General features: G+C 47.5%; 1 protein-coding gene across 1 annotated transcript in view; it reads right to left on the reverse strand.

Moving 5' to 3' along the window:
- Positions 1 to 19,296, reverse strand: part of LOC146830898 (fibrocystin-L-like) — a 1,500,901-nt gene that overhangs the window by 702,785 nt on the left and 778,820 nt on the right. Inside the window, exon 39 of the mRNA XM_085605087.1 lies at positions 17,278 to 17,501. Within this exon, the coding sequence (XP_085461213.1) occupies positions 17,278 to 17,501 (224 nt within the window). The remainder of the gene's footprint in view (positions 1 to 17,277; positions 17,502 to 19,296) is intronic.

A 19,296-nucleotide genomic window follows, 5' to 3' on the forward strand; every position in this document is an offset into this window, starting at 1 on the left:
CACTTCCTTAAAAGCGGGAAACCTGCCCAGGAAGCAAGTACCAGTCCAGGATGCAGCCTACTGTATGTCGACAGCTTCAGGGGGATGTTGAACTTTGATACCGAGCACGGAGCACTCGGGTAGGGTGGGGGCTACTAGTTTGGAGCAGAAGGCCTCGCAGACCTGCCTTCAGACTGCTATACACTAAAATTGCAGAGCTATGGTCAATTTAACAAAGAGGCCTACATATTGAACAGAAGGGCCTACACAGGGGTTTTATGCTGGCTGAGTGGTAAGGATGTCTCAGGATAATTATATAGCAACACAGGACCCGCTGGTCAATTTAATACGGCCTACAAATGCGGCTGGCAGGGCAAGGACAAGGGTCTCATACTTCAGGTGTGGACAGAACGGGCCAGGGGCCCCCTGTGATACAAAATCTACCCTCCTTCAAGGCTGTGGCAATGTAATAGACCATTGTGGGCAGAAGGAAGAGGCAATGGTAGTACAACCATACATGCCAACAGACCCGATTCAGCCAGGAAACGTCCAATGTTTTTAAGCTCAAATGGGCTTTATTTGATCTGTCTCCTGTCTACAATATCCTCTTTTTCAATGTAACTCAAAGGGGAAAATCAATACCCCAGTTTTTTTTCAAAATCTCCCTCTTACCAAGTTCAAAATGTTCGCAAGTATGGTACATTGGATCATGGAAGGAAATGGGATAGGGACATGGACTTGGATAACAGAGGACAGGAGAGACATGGAGAGGTGCACCAAACTGACCCTGCAGGGCAGGCATCAGGGTTTGCAGCAGCACAATACACCACACAGGGCATGCAGGACGGGAGTGCAGCACAACAATCCATAGAAAGCAAGAGGGAGGGGACAGGACCATGCACATGGACAACAGAGAACAGAGGGGCAAGAGGCAATGGTAGCTAGCTGACCATAATGGACAGACAGGAGAGAAGGCTGCAGCATAACAGACCATAAAGGGCAGGAGGGACGGATCAGGGGCATTACAATGGAACAGACAAGCCAGGAGGGAGTGAGTAGGGGTCTGCACATGTAAACAGAGGGCTGGGGGCAAGGGGGCAGGGCAGGAGCAGCAAGATGGCCATGGAGGTCAGGCAGGATGGGCACTAGAAGCAAGACACAACATGAAGAGCAACAGTGAGACTGTGATGGCATACACACAGACCATGGAGGGAAGGTGGGAGGGGGTCAGGGGCAGCTAACTGACCACACAGGGAAGGTGGGAGGGGCCATGGCAGCACAGAAGACCATGCATGGCAAGTGGGAGGGTTAGTGGCAGCACAATGGCTATGATGGGCAAGAAGGAGGGTGCAGGGGCATGCACAAAGGACGATGGAGGATAGAAGGGAGGGTCAGGACCTGTGCACAGACAAGAAAGTTCAGGGGAAGGGGCCTCACAACAGACCACACGGGGCAGGCAGGAGGAGCAGTTGCAGCACAACAGACCAGGGAGGGCAGAAGGGTGTGGCAGTACAATGGACCATGTAGGACATGAGGAAGAGGATAGAGGCATGGCATGTGGACAGGCAGGGTGGAGGTGGCAGGGACAGGTTACAGTCATCTGACAATGCTAGGCAGGTGGGAGGGGAGTGGCAGCTCAACAGAACACTCAGAGTAGATAGGAGTGGCAGGTCCATGGGACATGGTGGGCAAAAAGGATGGAGCAGGGGCATGCACAAAGACATCGGAGGGCAGGGGGAAGGAGAATAGGGGCAGCAAGCTAAGCACAGAGTTTAAGCAGGAGGTCAATGATGGGGCATAGAATTGGGCAATGGAGGGCAGGAGGAGTGGACTGGTACATCATACTAAATTGAGGGCAGTGGCAGCACATCAGACCATGCATGGCAGGAGGGAGGAGGCTAGTCCATGGATTCACACAACAGAGGATAGGGAGGAGGGGGATGGGGCAGCAAGCTAACTGTTCAGAGAAGGCGGGTATTAGAAACTTTATTGTTTTTAAAACATTTTGTCTGTGCAAACTACTTAAAATATGAACAAGTATGCAGCATAATCTCACTTTTATTCAGGAAGAAGAAGACGTTAGTGACTGTGACTCCGGGCTCACTTGGCAAAAACACCCCCTGACCCTCCACCCCCTATCGCAAAATGTAATGCCCGTGAAAAGGGTAGGTGAACACAGTGTTATATAGAACATAGTCCTGAGAGCACGATTGAAAATGAAAACTAGATATAGTGTATGGTATAAACTATGCACCAAAAAGTGTGATATAAGATGAACCAGGCGTGAAATATAATATGCAATACATTGTGCGCAATGACAGATTCATTGGAGAGCGCGAGATAGCACAGGCACTAGCGTGTGCTATGCGATATGCGCCTTGGAGTGTAATATGCACAGGGCAGTGTTGTGTAACCTAACTAGTCTCTAAAGTTGTAATATAAAATATGTGCTGGGGAGTGTAACGTTGCATATGCACTGTGACAAAGATATGGATCCCAAATTGTAATATGTATGGCATAGCACTGTGCGTTATAACATAGGCATCGAGGAAGGCACGTTAGATGGGGCAATATAACCCGTGCGAAGACAAGTGTGGCATGACATTTTCACGGGGTGGTGTTACAGTGCACATGGGCTAGAGAGTGTCATAGCATATGCACTAGCTAGTGGAATACAATACAGAGGTGTGTGGCACTCGGCAGGCAATGGTGGGTGTAACACAGCATTGGGCTCTGCCAGGAGCGTGCTGTGACTCGCAAGTGATGTTCGTCCCCTTTCCAGAGAGTAAAATAAAAAGTATTACACATCCGGCAGTGGATGTGTGTTTTATTAACTGTGAGGGGGGTTTCTTGCATAGTTTTGGTCGAATTTTTGTCGAATCCCCTTTGAATGGCTTGGTGTGCATGTGTATTAAATGTGCCCGTCAATAGCTACCCATGTTTGTATAAATAAACGACAAGGGTGTCTACCGGGATTAGGCACGGTAGAGCATCAGACATGTCAGAGCTTCACTAGTGGTGTAAATACATTCCACGTGGATTAATTGCATGCATAGTCGCCTTTTAATGAATATCACGCAAATCGTCATGGTGATAGGTACGTACGGTTTGTCCAGCATGTCCTAGGTGTGTCTATAAATATATATTTTTTAAAAATAATAAAAAACAGTGGCCGGCCCTGGGGATTGGGGTCAAAAAAATATAATTAGGAGACAGGCCCTGGGGGATGGGGTCATCAGGGCCAATAAATTAGAATAAGAAGGGGAACCACACAGCCCCCCTTCTTAAAAAAATAAAATAAATAAAAGACTGGCATCGTGCCGGAGGCCACGCCCCCTCCATGCAGCACTCTGCAAACGCGCCCCCAACAGGCATCTCCAGTATGCGCCAGGGAGCTGCGCTGCAGACAGGTGTTCTGAGGCCAAGCCCCTTTTTACACCTCTCTGCAACGCAGCTCTGTGGCACTTACTGGAGGTACCTAGTGGTCTAGTGTGACCCTAGGGACCCTTAGGATTCAAGGGGACTTAATCTCTCAACTTAGAACAGCCACAGGGCGCGTTTACACAGTGGTGAAGGGAGGGGACGAGGCCTGAGGTGACGTGTGCAAACACGCACCATGGCACGTTTTAAATTGGGGATATAATTTCCCTTCAATACTGAGGGCCCCTGGGGGCTAACTAGCCCACCAAGTGCTTCCAGTAAGCGCCACTGAGCTGCATTGCAGAGAGGTGGTCCAGGCCGTGCCACTTTTTACACCTCTCTGCAACGCAGCTCTGTGGCACTTACTGGAGGTACCTAGTGGGCTAGTTGGACCCTAGGGACCCTCAGGACTCAAATGAACTTAATCTCCCAACTAAAAACAGACACAGGGCGTGTTTACACAATGGTGAAAGGAGGGGACGGGGCCTGAGTTAACGTGTGCAAAAACGCCCTGTGGCCTGTTTTAAGAGGTAGTTTTAATCCCCATGCCCTATTATATACTAGGGGCTTATAGAGGAGGTAAGGCTAATCACAGGGGGACCCCAACGCATAATGTTCCCTAGTGTATGTAGGTGTTTTCACTGTATTCTAAGTGTCTTTTAACATAGCACTGGCTCTAGGACTGGTTAGTCAGACTCAGTTACCACCAGTATCCGTCTGAAAAAGTTGAGGGTACAGGATGATTTTGCAACAAGGCTTCTTTCTGCTCTTCTTTTTGTTCTTTCTGCACGTTATCCTTCTTCCTGCACTTATCTTCGTATTTGAGGACTTCTGTTGCTTCTTTCTGCACTTCTTTTGTTTCTTTCTGTGCATTTTTTCTTCTTTCTTCACATGTCCTATCTCTGTAGGCATAGTTAGGAATTAGCATTTAAAAAACCTTTGAAATTAACAGAAAAAACCATAGGTTTCAGGCACGTTATAGTTAGGAATTAGCATTTAAAAAACCTCAGAAATTCACTGAAAAAACCATAGGTTTCAGGGGTGTTATAGTTAGCTGGACTTTTCACTTGTACAAAACCATTGAAATTCCCCCGTTATAGTTAGTTCAGCTAACTATAACTTGCGCGCCCGCAATGCACTGCTGATGACGTCACATATTACATCACTCATGACATGGTCAGTGACATCACTCATGACATCACTGATGACATCTCAAATGACATCACTGATGACATCACTGATGACATCATCCTTGTGATAGAGTGGCAGACCTCCTCTCACCCTAATATAACCTTTGATACACACATTCAAAAATAGAGACTAAAATTTTCAAAACAATGGACATACCAATACCAGTTACAACAACCTCTTCAGTAATTCTAAGATCCACATACACATCCACTCATTCACCAACAGTCCAATACAGTCACTCATACATGTACTCACTCATCATATGTACTCATACACCTATACATCCTGTTACACAATGCCACTCATCCATAGTTACTCACACACATAGTCACTCATGCTAATAAAGAATCAAACATACATTTACTTGCATATACAGTTATACACACACCACCACACTTACTTCTACGGAAACTTACACATACTTAGTCTTTTAAACAATCACTTATAGAAACACATACTTATTCATACAGGAACTCTTTCAATCTCTCACTCTCACATATACTCACATATATACACCAATAGTCACATATACTAGTTTAAAACATATGTAGTTACTCATAAAGACACTATTGAGACAGTCATTCACTCACTAACACACCCATACACACACTCATCCACCCATACAGTCCTGCACACATACTGTGTTCAACACATACAAACAGTGAGTCACTCATTCATGCACCTATGCACTACGTAATACCCCCACCGAACCATGCAGACACTCAGACTGATACTCAAAAAACCAACTAATAACCTATATAGACACCCATGTAGCTACTCACCAACCCATGCAGCCACTTATACACAAAGTGAGAGACTGATACAGATATTTACATATTTAAACATTACTCACTAAGCCATGTATTCACTATGATACACTTAATCAGTCAGTTACACAATCAATTTTTCAAAAACAAATCATCCATTTAGACACTTATATACCCATTTATTCTTCCATCGACCTTGAGATATACATATATAAAACATATTTAATTTTCAGAATAACACACATTCACTGGATGATGTCATCAGTGATGTCATCAGTGATGTCATTTGAGATGTCATCAGTGATGTCATGAGTGATGTCACTGACCATGTCATGAGTGATGTAATATGTGACGTCATCAGCAGTGCATTGCGGGCGCGCGAGTTATAGTTAGCTGAACTAACTATAACGGGGGAATTTCAATGGTTTTGTACAAGTGAAAAGTCCAGCTAACTATAACACCCCTGAAACCTATGGTTTTTTCAGTGAATATATATATATATATTATCCAAGCAAAAATTCACCGCACTCCAGAAAACGATAATTATCAAAGAAGCTTATTTAAGCATAAATTCCGCCACCATACACCACCCACCAAAATTTCAAACACATTTATTTTCGTTTTTCAATGTGAAAAAGAACATTTCTTGTTCGAAACGTTGGTGGGTGGTGTATGGTGGCGGAATTTATGCTTAAATAAATAAGCTTCTTTGATAATTATCGTTTTCTGGAGTGTGGTGAATTTTCGCTTGGATAATTAACTTCGAGGGTTTATCTGACCTCGACATCGGCACCCGCTAAAAACGAGCGCACCAGCGACAGACTGTTTGCTGTGGAAATATATATATATATATATATATATATAGATAAATTATGTTAACAATAACGTATTAAGAATTTATGTATAACTTTTGAAGTTGGCAGTGTTAGACTGTCACTGGATTTTACACTAACAGTAAGCGTGGTAAAAGTATGCGTGGTAGTGGTTTGCGTGGTGAAGGTATTTGAAAAGTGAATGTGAATGCATGGTAGTGGTATGTATGGTAAAATCTGCGTGTTAAAAACATGCGTGGTGAATGAATGCCTGGTAATGTCATACAACCTGACTGCCATCTGTGAGACTACCCTGCCAAGTGTTGCCACTCCAGTCCCCGGAACCTTGGAAGTGAGCTAAGGTGCTTGCGCAAAATTTCATCGCTGCTGCGGGATGGAACCAGCGCATCATTGCATTTGTGTGGCTTTGAGCCTCTACTCCACGTTACAAACCATCACTGTGCTGCGCTCTTCATGTAAAGGGCTTGCATCGCCCACAACAACAGCATTGACATCAAAATAGAATTTCTGTTTTGCATTTGAGTCGACGTATTGTCACTGTTGCCAAGCCAGGCCCAGTGTATCACTGCCGATGCATAGGTTGACATAAGTGTATTGCCCCTTTTCGAGCTCTGCAGACTTGCCAATCGACAGGATCTTTGACAGTGGGCCCAATCTGGTCCCTGACGCCCGGCCGTGCTCCATCGCTGTTGGACTGAATTCGTCACTTTGTCCCGGTCCAGTGCGACCAGATGTCCATTGTTGGTGCTTAGTGCTTTTTGTCGCTATTTTCAGTTTATTCTTTAAAAATGAATATCTCAAGTTCTGCTCTTTGCATTTTTGTCGTTTTGGACTTTATTAAAATATTGTCGATTTTTCTAAACTGGTGTGGGATCTTTTTGAGTGCTTTTTTCACAGATTTTACTGTTTGAAGTGTTGCTCAAATACTTAATACATTGCCTGCAAGATAAGACTGATTGCTCTTTGCCAAGCTACAGGGGGTGTTAGAATCCGGGTTCTCTGGTTGGCACAGGCAGGTACTTGTGACAAGCAGGGAACCTTTCCTCTAGTCAGGGTAAGGGGTTACACTCCTAAAATAACCCCTGCTCACCCTCTAGGTAGCTTGGCGCGAGCAGACAAGGCTTATCTCAGAGTGTTATAGGTTAAGCATTTGTGAACACATACAGTAACCAAGTGACAACACTACAGATGGACACCACACAGGTTTTTATATTAAAAATAAGGATTCTTTATATAGAGTTACCACAAGACCAGTAAACGACAAAAATACACAATACGGTTACTTTAATTGGTAGAAGTTTGCTTAGTTCTCTTAAGTTCTTAAATGCGACACTTTAAGTCAATGTACCTTTTAGATACGACACGCAGGGCAACAAAAGTGTTGCGCGATGTTGATGTGATGAAGTTTTTGGTGCAAAGAAATAAAGACGTGAAGATCTTCCAGATGCGTTACGCTTCTCCGTTGTTGCGAGAAGGCTCGACTCGATGCGTCAGCTACAGCGGCGTCACCTTTGACGAGATGCGACGACAGTGGCCTTGGCAGCGGCACTCTTCTCCGACGTTTGCGAGACGCTTCCGCTCGATGCGATGCTGCAGCGGCGACACCCTTTTGTGTGATGCGACGACAGCAGCTCCGACAGCAGCTCCGACGGTGGCACGCTTCTCCGTGGATGCGAGGCGCTTTTCTTGATGCGGTGCAATGCGACAACTACGAGGGCTGCGATGGCGACACGCTTCTTCCTTGATGCGAGACTCTTCTCTTCATGTGGTGCAATGCGTCGGCTACGATGGCTGCGATGGCGACACGCTTCTTCAGCGCTGCGGGACACTTCCGGATTGATGCGAGACGCTTCCGCTCGATGCGATGCTGCAGCGGCGACACTCTCTGCGAGATGCGACGGCAGCAGCTCCAAAGGCGGCACGCTTCTCCTCCTTGCATCGCGCTCCCAGCTCCTTGCGACACGCAGTCCCTCGTAAGGCCCAACAACAGCAGCAGGCACTTCCAAAAGACTCTGGGGAGCTGGGGGTGAAGTCGACTGGTCCTGGGACTTTATTCAGGAGGCAAGCTCAGCACAAGCCCTTGAAGATCTTTTAAGCACAAGTTGAAATAAAGTCTTTGTAGTCTTTCTTCTCTCCTTCCATCAGCAAGGCAACCACTGCAGGCCAATTCCCCAGGTCAGGGACAGTACTCCTCCTTACAGCTTTCCCAGTTCCTTCTCCTCAGGCAGAGGTTCTTCTTGTCAAGCAGGATCTAATTTCTTGGGAGCAGGGTCCCAATACTTATACCCCTAATTCCTTTGTTCCTCTGGGGTAGGGGGGCCTTTGCCCAGCCCAAACCAGTTCTTGAGCACTTTGTTGACATGACTGTGCCTTTCTATTCAGGGTGCAGGGCAGGGACATCAGCCGCTCCACAGGAGGTGGAGCCAGCATTGTGGTGGCAGAGCACAGCCCTATTCAGAGTCCAGGTGTACTCCTCCCACCCATCTGGCTGTCAATCTCCCTATTCACCACCAGGCTACCTAGCCCTGCCCCTCTGGGTTTCCCCAGCCCTGTCACTCACAGAAACCAGACAGGCAGATACACATCATAGCAGAGGCGGGCTGAAATGGTCAGGCAAGCAAATACCAACTTTCTAAAAGTGGTATTTGCAAACACAGAATATTAAAATAAACTTTACTAAAATATGTATTTTATTATTCTGAGTTCAGGCATACTAAACTCTAATTTCTACCATGTTCCCTGGGTCTGTTAGAATCATAGGATGTAACAATTCTAACAGCCCATTCTGGCCTATGGAGAACAGGTAGCTTTACAATAGTGAACAACGAAAATGGCTGTAATTCACTATTAGGACATGCCACACACATCAGGGCTTGTCCTACCTTAGGCTTACAATGCACCCTGCCCTTGGGCCTACCATCGGGGTGACTAATATGAAGTTAAGGGAAGGTTTAGGGACTGGGAAGTGGGTGCACTTGCCCAGTCAGCATGATAGTACCAGACTGCATGCAGGTTCTGCAATGGCAGACCTTAGACACATTTTACTAGGCCGCTTCTGTGGGTGGCACAACCAGTGCTGCAAGCCCACCAGCAGCATTTGTATTTACACGCCCTGGGCACTCCTGGTGCACTTTACTGGGGTCTGACAGTAAACCAAATAAGCCAATCATGGAATCCAACCAACTTACACATTTTCAATAGGGAGCACTTGCACTGTGGCACTGGTTGGCAGTGGCACAGTGCTCGGAGCAGCTAACACCAGCAAAACACATGAGGCACAGCGACAAAAAGTGGAAGGGAGACTCACGCCAAGGTGCCAGGTCTAACACTCGTCCCCTCCAGCTGAAGGGTGGGGGAACTACCCTACCTCAGGGAGTTCCTCATCACTAAGGCGGAAAAATCTGGACAGACCGTCAGCATTGGCGTGATCTGTACCAGGGCGATGTTCCACCGTGAAATCCATACCCTGTAGGGAAATGGACCACCTCAACAGCTTTGGATTCTCACCCCTCATATGCATCAACCATCTGAGGGGCCTGTGGTCTGTCTGAACCCGGAAGTGAGACCCAAACAGGTAGGGTCTTAGCTTCTTCAGCGCAAATGCCTCACGCTCAATAGCACTCCATCTCTGTTCCCGTGGTAGTAACCTCCTGCTAATAAAGGCTACAGGTTGATCTAGGCCCTCTTCATTAATCTGTGAAAGAACTGCCCCCACACCATGCTCTGAAGCGTCTGTCTGAACGATAAACTCTTTGGAGAAGTTGGGAGCCAAGAGCACGGGCGCCGTGCACATAGCAGCTTTCAGGGCCTCAAAAGATTTCTGACAGGTGTCAGTCCAAATCACCTTCCTGGGCTGCTTCCTTGAAGTCAGCACTGTCAAGGGGACAACAATGTTGCCATACCCCTTGACAAACCTCCTGTAGTACCCAGTGAGACCTAGGAAGTCTCTCACCTCTGTCTGGGTTTTGGGCGACTCCCAATTCAGGATGGTTTCTATCTTGGGTTGAAGGGGTGCCACCTGGCCACTCCCAACTTGGTGCCCCAAGTACACCACTGAACCCTGCCCGATCTGGCACTTACTCACCTTGATCGTGAGGCCTGCCTTCCGCAGCGCCATCAACACTTCCCAGAGGTGGCGCAGGTGTTCCTACCACGTGGAGCTGAACACTGCGATGTCATCCAGGTAGGCTGCACTGAACGAATCCAGCCCAACCAACACCTGGTTGACCAACCTCTGGAAGGTGGCAGGGGCATTTTTCATCCCAAAGGGCATAACCCGGAACTGGTAATGCCCATCAGGGGTGGAAAATGCTGCCCTCTCTTTGGCCCCATCGGTCAAGGTGATCTGCCAGTACCCAGACGTTAAATCAAACGTGCTGAGGTAGTTGGCAGCCCCTAGCCGATCTATGAGCTCATCAGCTCTGGGGATGGGGTGTGCGTCGGTCCTGGTGACCGAATTGAGTCCTCTGTAGTACACACAGAACCGGAGTTCGGGTGTGGCTCCCGGCGCTGCAGCCTTTGGGACCAAGACCACTGGGCTGGCCCAAGGACTGCTGGAAGACTCAATTACCCCGAGTGCGAATATCTTGGAGACCTCCTCCTTGATGCAGGCCCTCATCCTGTCAGTCACCCTGTAGGCCTTGTGCCTCACAGGTGTACTATCCCCAGTGTCCACATCATAGATGCACCAATCAGTGACACCGGGTACCAGGGAAAACAGATCAGAAAATTGTCCCAGCAGCTGGCGACAATCATTCTGTTGCTCAGGGGTCAGGGCGGAAGAGAGGATGACACCATCCACTGACCCATCTTGCTCCTTGGCTGACAGGAGGTCAGGAAGAGGCTCGGTCTCCTCCTCCATCCCAGCATCTGTCGCTAAGAGCATGCCCACTTGGGACCTCTCCAAGTGGGGCTTGAGGCGGTTGACATGTAGGACCCTTAAGGGTTTCCTAGGAGACTTCAGGTCCACCACGTAGGTAACAGGACTCTTGTGCTCCACAACCTCAAAGGGACCGGTCCACTTATCCTGGAGCGCACACGGCTCCACGGGGGCCAAGACCCACACCTTCTGTCCAGGCTGAAGCTCTACCAGAGTGGCATTCTGGTCGTACCACCGCTTCATCTCCTCCTGGCTGGCTTCCAGGTTTGCCTCAGCAAGTTGCCTGAATCGCCTAGTCTGATTCCTGAAGGCCAGCATGTAACTATATACATTATGGGGAGGTTTCCTGGGAGATTGCTCCCAGCCTTCCTTGACCAGACTTAGAGGTCCTCTTACTGGGTGGCCGTACAGGAGCTCAAAGGGGCTGAGCCCTAGAGACTTCTGTGGCACCTCACGGTAAGCAAAGAGAAGGCATGGTAAGAGGATATCCCACTTATGCCTCATGGGTCCTTCTAGGCCCTTTATCATGCCCTTGAGGGTTCGGTTGAATCTCTCAACCAACCCGTTTCCTTGGGGGTGGTAAGGTGTGGTGAACTTGTAGGTTACACCACACTGTAGCCAAAGGGATTTCATGTATTTGGACATGAAATTGGTACCCCGGTCAGACACCACCTCTAGAGGGAGTCCCACTCTGGAGAAAATTCCCATCAGTGCACGTCCCACCACGGGGGCCGTCACTGTTCTCAGAGGGATTGCTTCCGGGTACCGAGTGGCATGGTCCACCAGGACCAGGATGAACCTATTGCCAATCGCTGTCCTGGGGTCCAGTGGCCCTACAATGTCAATCCCCACTCGCTGGAATGGGGTACCGACCACAGGGAATGGCTGGAGTGGAGCCTTCTGCTTCCTTCCACTCTTTCCACTTGCCTGGCAAGTCTGGCAGGTCCTGCAGTGAGTGTCTGAACTCCTGCGCATTTGAGGCCAATAAAAGTGGGTGGCAAGCCTTTCAAAGATCTTGTCCTCCCCAAATGCCCTGCCAATGGCACATCGTGAGCCAGCCCCAGTAGGAAGGCTCTGAAGTCCTGGGGTACCACCAGCGCACGGGCTGACCCAGGCTCAGTAAACTTAGGCTCTGTATACAGGAGGTCGTTCTCCCAGTAAATGAAATGTGACCCAGACTGATCACCTGCGGCCTGGTCTGCAGCCTGCTGCCGCATACCCACGAGAGTAGGGCATTCTTTTTGCGCCTTACAAAAGTCCTCCCTGGTGATACCCCCTTCCTGCTGCCAATGGGTCAGCTCAGGCAGGTCTCCCAGTTCAGCTATCTGCTCCCCTGTATGCTCCAGGGCATCCCCCTCAAGGTCTGCTCCCTCCTGGACCGTGGGAATTTCAGGGGCCGGTTTCCAGCGCACCCTGCTCCTTCTCTCTAAGGCCGGTCCCTGGGCCTCCCTCTCAGGCTCCAGGACCTCTTGAGCACCTCTACTCGCTGCCATGGACCGTGTGGTGACACACGCCCAATCCGGCATACCCAATATCTCCAGGTGAGCACTCCGCTCCACCTTAGGCCAAGGTGAGCTCTCCAAGTCGTTCCCTAACAGACAGTCTACAGACATGGCGGGCCTCACAGCTACCTGAAGAGTACCAGAGACCCCCCCACTCAAAGGGAACCTGAGCCACCTTGCAGTGACTCTCCGTGTTGTCAGCAGCAACAACGGGATAGAATGCTCCTGGGACAACCTGCTCTTGAGACACCAGGTGACACTTGACAGCTGTCACACTGGCTCCTGTATCTCTCTGAGCTTCCACTCTATGGCCATTTATGGTCACCCACTGCCTGTACTTCTTAGTGTTCTCAGGCAGTTGGGTTTGGGGGACAACTTCATAGTCTCCTAATGAGACAAGGGACATCTCTGCGGGACCCCACCCACCTTGGACACCCATCTCCTCCCCCAGGGCTACACTAGTCACCTGCCGGGATGGAGCACCAGTGGGTGCTGGTTTACCAAACAATGGACACTTGACATCAGAGGCAAAATGCCCCATGTTACCACACTTGTAACATTTGATGGGCCCCTTCTGAACAGGTGTACCTGTCGGGGCCCCGATCGGTTTCTGGGGTGGGGGAGGCTGAGAACCCTTTACTTGGTTCCCTTGGGGATTACTTTGGGGCCTTCTTGGGAACTCCCTCTGTTTACCCTTGTCCCCCCCACTCTTCTGCTGGGGACCCTGCCCACCTTTGGCGTAATCTCCCACGTGACCCTTGTGGACCCTGGCACTGACCCAGCGGTCCGCCTCCTCAGCAAGCTTCCTAGGGTTAGTCAGCCTACTATCAATCAGGTGCTGGCGTAGCTCAGGAAAACAATTACTGGACAAGTGCTCCCATGCCATTAAATCAAGAAGCCCTTGAAAATCATTAACCTTGCTACCCTTCACCCAACCATCCAGTGCTCTGCAAAACAAAGTCACATACTCCACATATGTACTGTTTGGAATCTTGGTGCAACCCCTGAACCTTTGCCTATACAACTCAGGGGTCAACCCATATCTGGTCATCAAAGCTGCCTTCATATGGGGATAGGAATTATAATCATCTGAAGGCAAATCTAGCAGTGTGTCCCGCCCCTCACTAAGGAACCGTCCCCACAACCCCGCTCCCCAATCCTTCTCAGGGACCCGGTGGGAAGACATGGCTACTTCAAAGGCTTTAAACCACTGCCCTATGTCATCATTTAAAAAAAATTCCTTTACTACATCTTTGGGTATGTACACCCTTGACTCCACCTGCACTGACGGTGTGCTGCCACCAGAGGGAGCCTTTTCTAGGCTCTGGGCTTTCAGTTCCATCTCCCTCAAAACCTTTTCATGTTCATATTGTAGTTTCTTTTCTTCTAGGGCTAACTTCCTACTTTGCATTTCAAATTCTAACTGCCATCTTAACTTGAGCTTGGCCAGCTCCAATTCATGCATCCTACACTCTTTTCTATCTGCCAGCTCCTCTGGAGATAGACTTTTGCTAGAAACACTGCTACCGGCAGGGGAAGGGGTTCTCCTTCCTCCTGGACCCACTGGCCCATTTAGCTGCTCCTCTGCATTATCATCATCAGTGGCATTTCTTGCTTCTACCCAGGCCCTCAGCGCCTTGTAGAACTCTGCCTTGTTCCTACATCCAGTTGTGCAGACTTTAAATTTCCTGCAGAAGAACTTTAGCTGTGATAACCTGTAGCTATCAAATTTCTCTTCTTCCCATTCAAATTCAGTATTAACAGAGACTATGGATGCTGCTTTCTCCACCATGGTTAAGCTTGGCAGTACTCAAAACTAGAAAGTCCCAAAAAGAAATCTACCAACAAGTATTGGTTACGTTAAGGTCTGCACTCACTAAGTAGTGTTCACCAATCACTGTACATGAGTCACAAATGCAAGTCCAGAATCCTCACCGCTGACCACCAATGTTAGAATCCGGGTTCTCTGGTTGGCACAGGTAGGTATTTGTGACAAGCAGGGAACCTTTCCTCTAGTCAGGGTAAGGGGTTACACTCCTAAAATAACCCCTGCTCACCCTCTAGGTAGCTTGGCGCGAGCAGACAAGGCTTATCTCAGAGCATTATAGGTTAAGCATTTGTGAACACATACAGTAACCAAGTGACAACACTACAGATGGACACCACAAAGGTTTTTATATTAACAATAAGGATTCTTTATATAGAGTTACCACAAGACCAGTAAACGACAAAAATACACAATATGGTTACTTTAGTTGGTAGAAGTTTGCTTAGTTCTCTTAAGTTCTTAAATGCAACACTTTAAGTCAATGTACCTTTTAGATGCGACACGCAGGGCAACGAAAGTGTTGCGACGTTGTTGATGCGATGAAGTTTTTGGTGCAAAGAAATAAAGACGTGAAGATCTTCCAGATGCGTTATGCTTCTCCGATGTTGCGAGAAGACTCGACTCGATGCGTCAGCTACAGCGGCGTCACCTTTGACGAGATGCGACGACAGTGGCCTTGGCAGCGGCACTCTTCTCCGACGTTTGCGAGACGCTTCCGCTCGATGCGATGCTGCAGCGGCGACACGCTTTTGCGTGATGCGATGACAGCAGCTCAGACGGCGGCACGCTTCTCCGTGGATGCGAGGCGCTTTTCTTGATGCGGTGCAATGCGACAACTACGAGGGTGGCGATGGCGACAAGCTTCTTCCTCGATGCAAGACTCTTCTCTTGATGCGGTGCAATGCGTCAGCTACGATCGCTGCGATGGCGACATGCTTCTTCGGTGTTGCGGGACACTTCCGGATTGATGCGAGACGCTTCCACTCGATGCGATGCTGCAGCGGCGACACTCTCTGCGAGATGCGACGGCAACAGCTCCGACGGCGGCACGCTTCTCCTCCTTGCATCGTGCTCCCAGCTCCTTGTGGCACGCTGTCCCTCAGAAGGCCCAACAACAGCAGCAGACACTTCCAAAAGACTCTGGGGAGCTGGGGATCAAGTCCACTGGTCCTGGGACTTCGTTCAGGGGGCAAGCTCAGCACAAGCCCTTGGAGATCTTTTAAGCACAAGTTGAAATAAAGTCTTTGTAGTCTTTCTCCTCTCCTTCCAGCAGCAAGGCAACCACTGCAGGCCAATCCCCCAGGTCAGGGACAGTACTCCTCCTTACAGCTTTCCCAGTTCCTTCTCCTCAGGCAGAGGTTCTTCTTGTCAAGCAGGATCTAAATTCTTGGGAGCAGGGTCCCAATACTTATACCCCTAATTCCTTTGTTCCTCTGGGGTAGGGGGGCCTTTGCCCAGTCCAAACCAGTTCTTGAGCACTTTGTTGACATGACTGTGCCTTTCTATTCAGGGTGCAGGGCAGAGACATCAGCCGCTCCACAGGAGGTGGAGCCAGCATTGTGGTGGCAGAGCACAGCCCTATTCAGAGTCCAGGTGTACTCCTCCCACCCATCTGGCTGTCAATCTACCTATTCACCACCAGGCTACCTAGCCCTGCCCCTCTGGGTTTCCCCAGCCCTGTCACTCACACAAACCAGACAGGCAGATACACATCATAGCAGAGGCGGGCTGAAATGGTCAGGCAAGCAAATACCAACTTTCTAAAAGTGGTATTTGCAAACACAGAATATTAAAATAAACTTTACTAAAAGATGTATTTTATTATTCTGAGTTCAGGCATACTAAACTCTAATTTCTACCATGTTCCCTGAGTCTGTTAGGATCATAGGATGTAACAATTCTAACAGCCCATTCTGGCCTATGGAGAACAGGTAGCCTTACAATAGTGAAAAACGAAAATGGCTGTAATTCACTATTAGGACATGCCACACACATCAGGGCTTGTCCTACCTTAGGCTTACAATGCACCCTGTCCTTGGGCCTTCCATAGGGGTGACTAATATGAAGTTAAGGGAAGGTTTAGGGACTGGAAAGTGGGTGCACTCGCCCAGTCAGCATGACAGTACCAGACTGCATGCAGGTTCTGCAATGGCAGACCTTAGACACATTTTACTAGGCCGCTTCTGTAGGTGGCACAACCAGTGCTGCAAGCCCACCAGCAGCATTTGTATTTACAAGCCCTGGGCACTCCTGGTGCACTTTACTGGGGTCTGACAGTAAACCAAATAAGCCAATCATGGAATCCAACCAACATATACATTTTAAATAGGGAGCACTTGCACTGTGGCACTGCTGCCATATAAGCAGTATCCCACCCTCTCACTGCAACATGCTTTGCTCCCTCTTGACTTAATATAGGGAGTTAGCTTCCTCTTCTACTCTGCCTTATTACTCTATATCTCTGCTAGTATTTGACTCACCAGTTCACTCCTGGAAAGATACTGGTACATCATTTCCTTAAAGATGTTCCTATAATAAGGAAAACTGATTCCAAGTTTCACTGGAAAAGCTGCGTTTGAGTTCTGTACTGAGATTGCTTGCCCCATTTTTTCCTTTCCACAAACAATTTGTCGACTTCTAGTTTGGTTACTAGATTTGATGCGAAGTCAAGATTTGTATATGTAATCCCACAAAATGTGTACTGTTCTTCTATTTCTTCTCTTGTAGCAAAACAATCTGCCAAATTGACTGTGATATCCAAAGTCATAAATATCTTTAAGGTGCCAGTACCAGAAAAAATCCTCAATGTAATGTTTTTGGGTAAGGAAACTCTAGGCTAAAACTGAAGAAGAGCTGTGTGTCTTCTTGTGCTGCTTACCTCATTGGCACAGGAAATATTACTGAAGCCACGTCCTGTGATTGTTATTGGATCTAAGACTGTGCCCATGGATGGAGTGATGCCGGTGATGGAAGCAGAGTAGCAATTCGAAAACTCGAAAAATATGAAATTTTCACTTGAATTTCCATTCGGGGGCTGACTGCACTCAGGTTCCTGGGCCCTGCAGTCTTCTGCTGATCGTAGCCTGTCAGCTGGGGCCGGAGCTGAGGAGAGAAAAGTTTCCAGAGTTAAACGCTGAATGATTACCTTGGACTTGAAGCATAAGGTGTAACTGAAAGTTTAGACAAGTGTCAAGAGAAATCCTAATTTGCTGCTCCTCTGTGGGTATTCTCAGCAGCACTAGCTGTTAGAAGTATGAAATTGAGTCAACTGGTTGCTACCACCACTGGAAAATACTGTGTAAAATAAATCGAAGACTGGTGGAATATATGTTTTTTTTACAGTTTGAGCAGTTAATAAATGACATCATAGTAAACGAAAATATATTACTGACGATGACAAAATAGTACCATCCATATCGTCACGCAGTGAAATCTCAGTAGCAGGAGGCAGAGCTTGTGTTTCACAAGACACATCTCCTTGGGGTTAGTGTATGTCATCACGTCACGTCATTCTGTTTGCTGACTACACACATCCAGCACTGTGGTACCTGTGGTAATTGTTATGGAGTTTAAACCTGCTAAAAGAGTAGTACACACCTGACCATATTTTCAGAAAGTATATCTTACTGAATTGTGAAATGTCAGTAGATTTTCACTGCCAGAGAGACAGTCTTTTATCATTAGCAGATTTACCAAATACAGGGGTAGTATTTATACTACTCAATCTTTATAAGATGTAGAGGCTTTTCTATGACATGCTTGCTCTGAGGCTCAAGGCTCTCAATCATATCAGGTCAGAAACATCCATTCATAAAAGTAAAACCCATTAAAAACATAAAGACAAGTATAATACAAGATAAAACTCCTACATCTGACCATTTTGCAAACGTTAGGTTAAAAGCAATCTATAATCAGTATAAATTCAGCAGGTTCTTTTTACTCGGGAAGCATTATGTGTCATGCCCGAACAGCTGTTCAAAGGAATGAGCCTACATGTACACATGTCTCCAGATCCAGCAATTGCATTAACAAACTAAAAGTCACCCTAAAGTTCCTAATATTGTGCTTTTTAATAAGCACGAGTAGATAGTGCTTTGCATATTTCAAATAAAATTTACAAAAAAGTGTTAAGTGCTGCATAGCCTGACCAGAGCTCTAGTCACAAGGGCACATATAAAGATATGGTTGGTAGCACAATGGAAAACTTTATAGCTATTTTAACGTTCCAGCCCTAAATCGTAACAGCAAACTTCTTTCCCAACTCCCCCTCCCCTAAACAGAGGCATTTGGTAGGAGGGTTAACTGAAACCATACTCACATAAGATGCCACAGTTGACTTACCCCCATTCTCATTCAGTCTCATGGTTTGCTCAACGTTATGCAGGATTTACTGCATAAATGTTTTGTCTACAACTGCAATACAGGTTTGCATAAATATGATGCAGACCAGTATTTTGATGGGCAGACTCCACTCCTGCTAGCTGTGGGATTTGGTGTCCTCTTTCGCACTCAAGACAATCCTTAATAATATCCCTTGTTAGACTGGCCTTTGGATTCTTCCATACTATGAGCCACAGTAGAGGTGGACGTGTTCTAATATAATTTGATACACATGGCAGACCCAGTTCTTCATGACAGATGAAAATGATATGGGGGGGCAACAGAACCTGTTTTCTTCAGTTTAGATAGGGTTGTAGTTTGAGGAACCCCATATCCCGGCCCTGTATGTTGCAACAGGAATGCATTGCGTTTTATAGATGTGCAACAGGGCAGTTACCAAAGCCAAATACGGAAGTCAGCAACATAATTGGCAAGTATAAGGGGGTACAAGTAGCAACAGTATATTTTCCTATTATTAGTGACAGATTTAGGCATTGTTCAACCATTTCCAACTGGC

The sequence above is a fragment of the Triturus cristatus genome, chromosome 5_1 (assembly GCF_964204655.1).
Source record: "Triturus cristatus chromosome 5_1, aTriCri1.1, whole genome shotgun sequence".
NCBI lineage: Eukaryota > Metazoa > Chordata > Amphibia > Caudata > Salamandridae > Triturus > Triturus cristatus.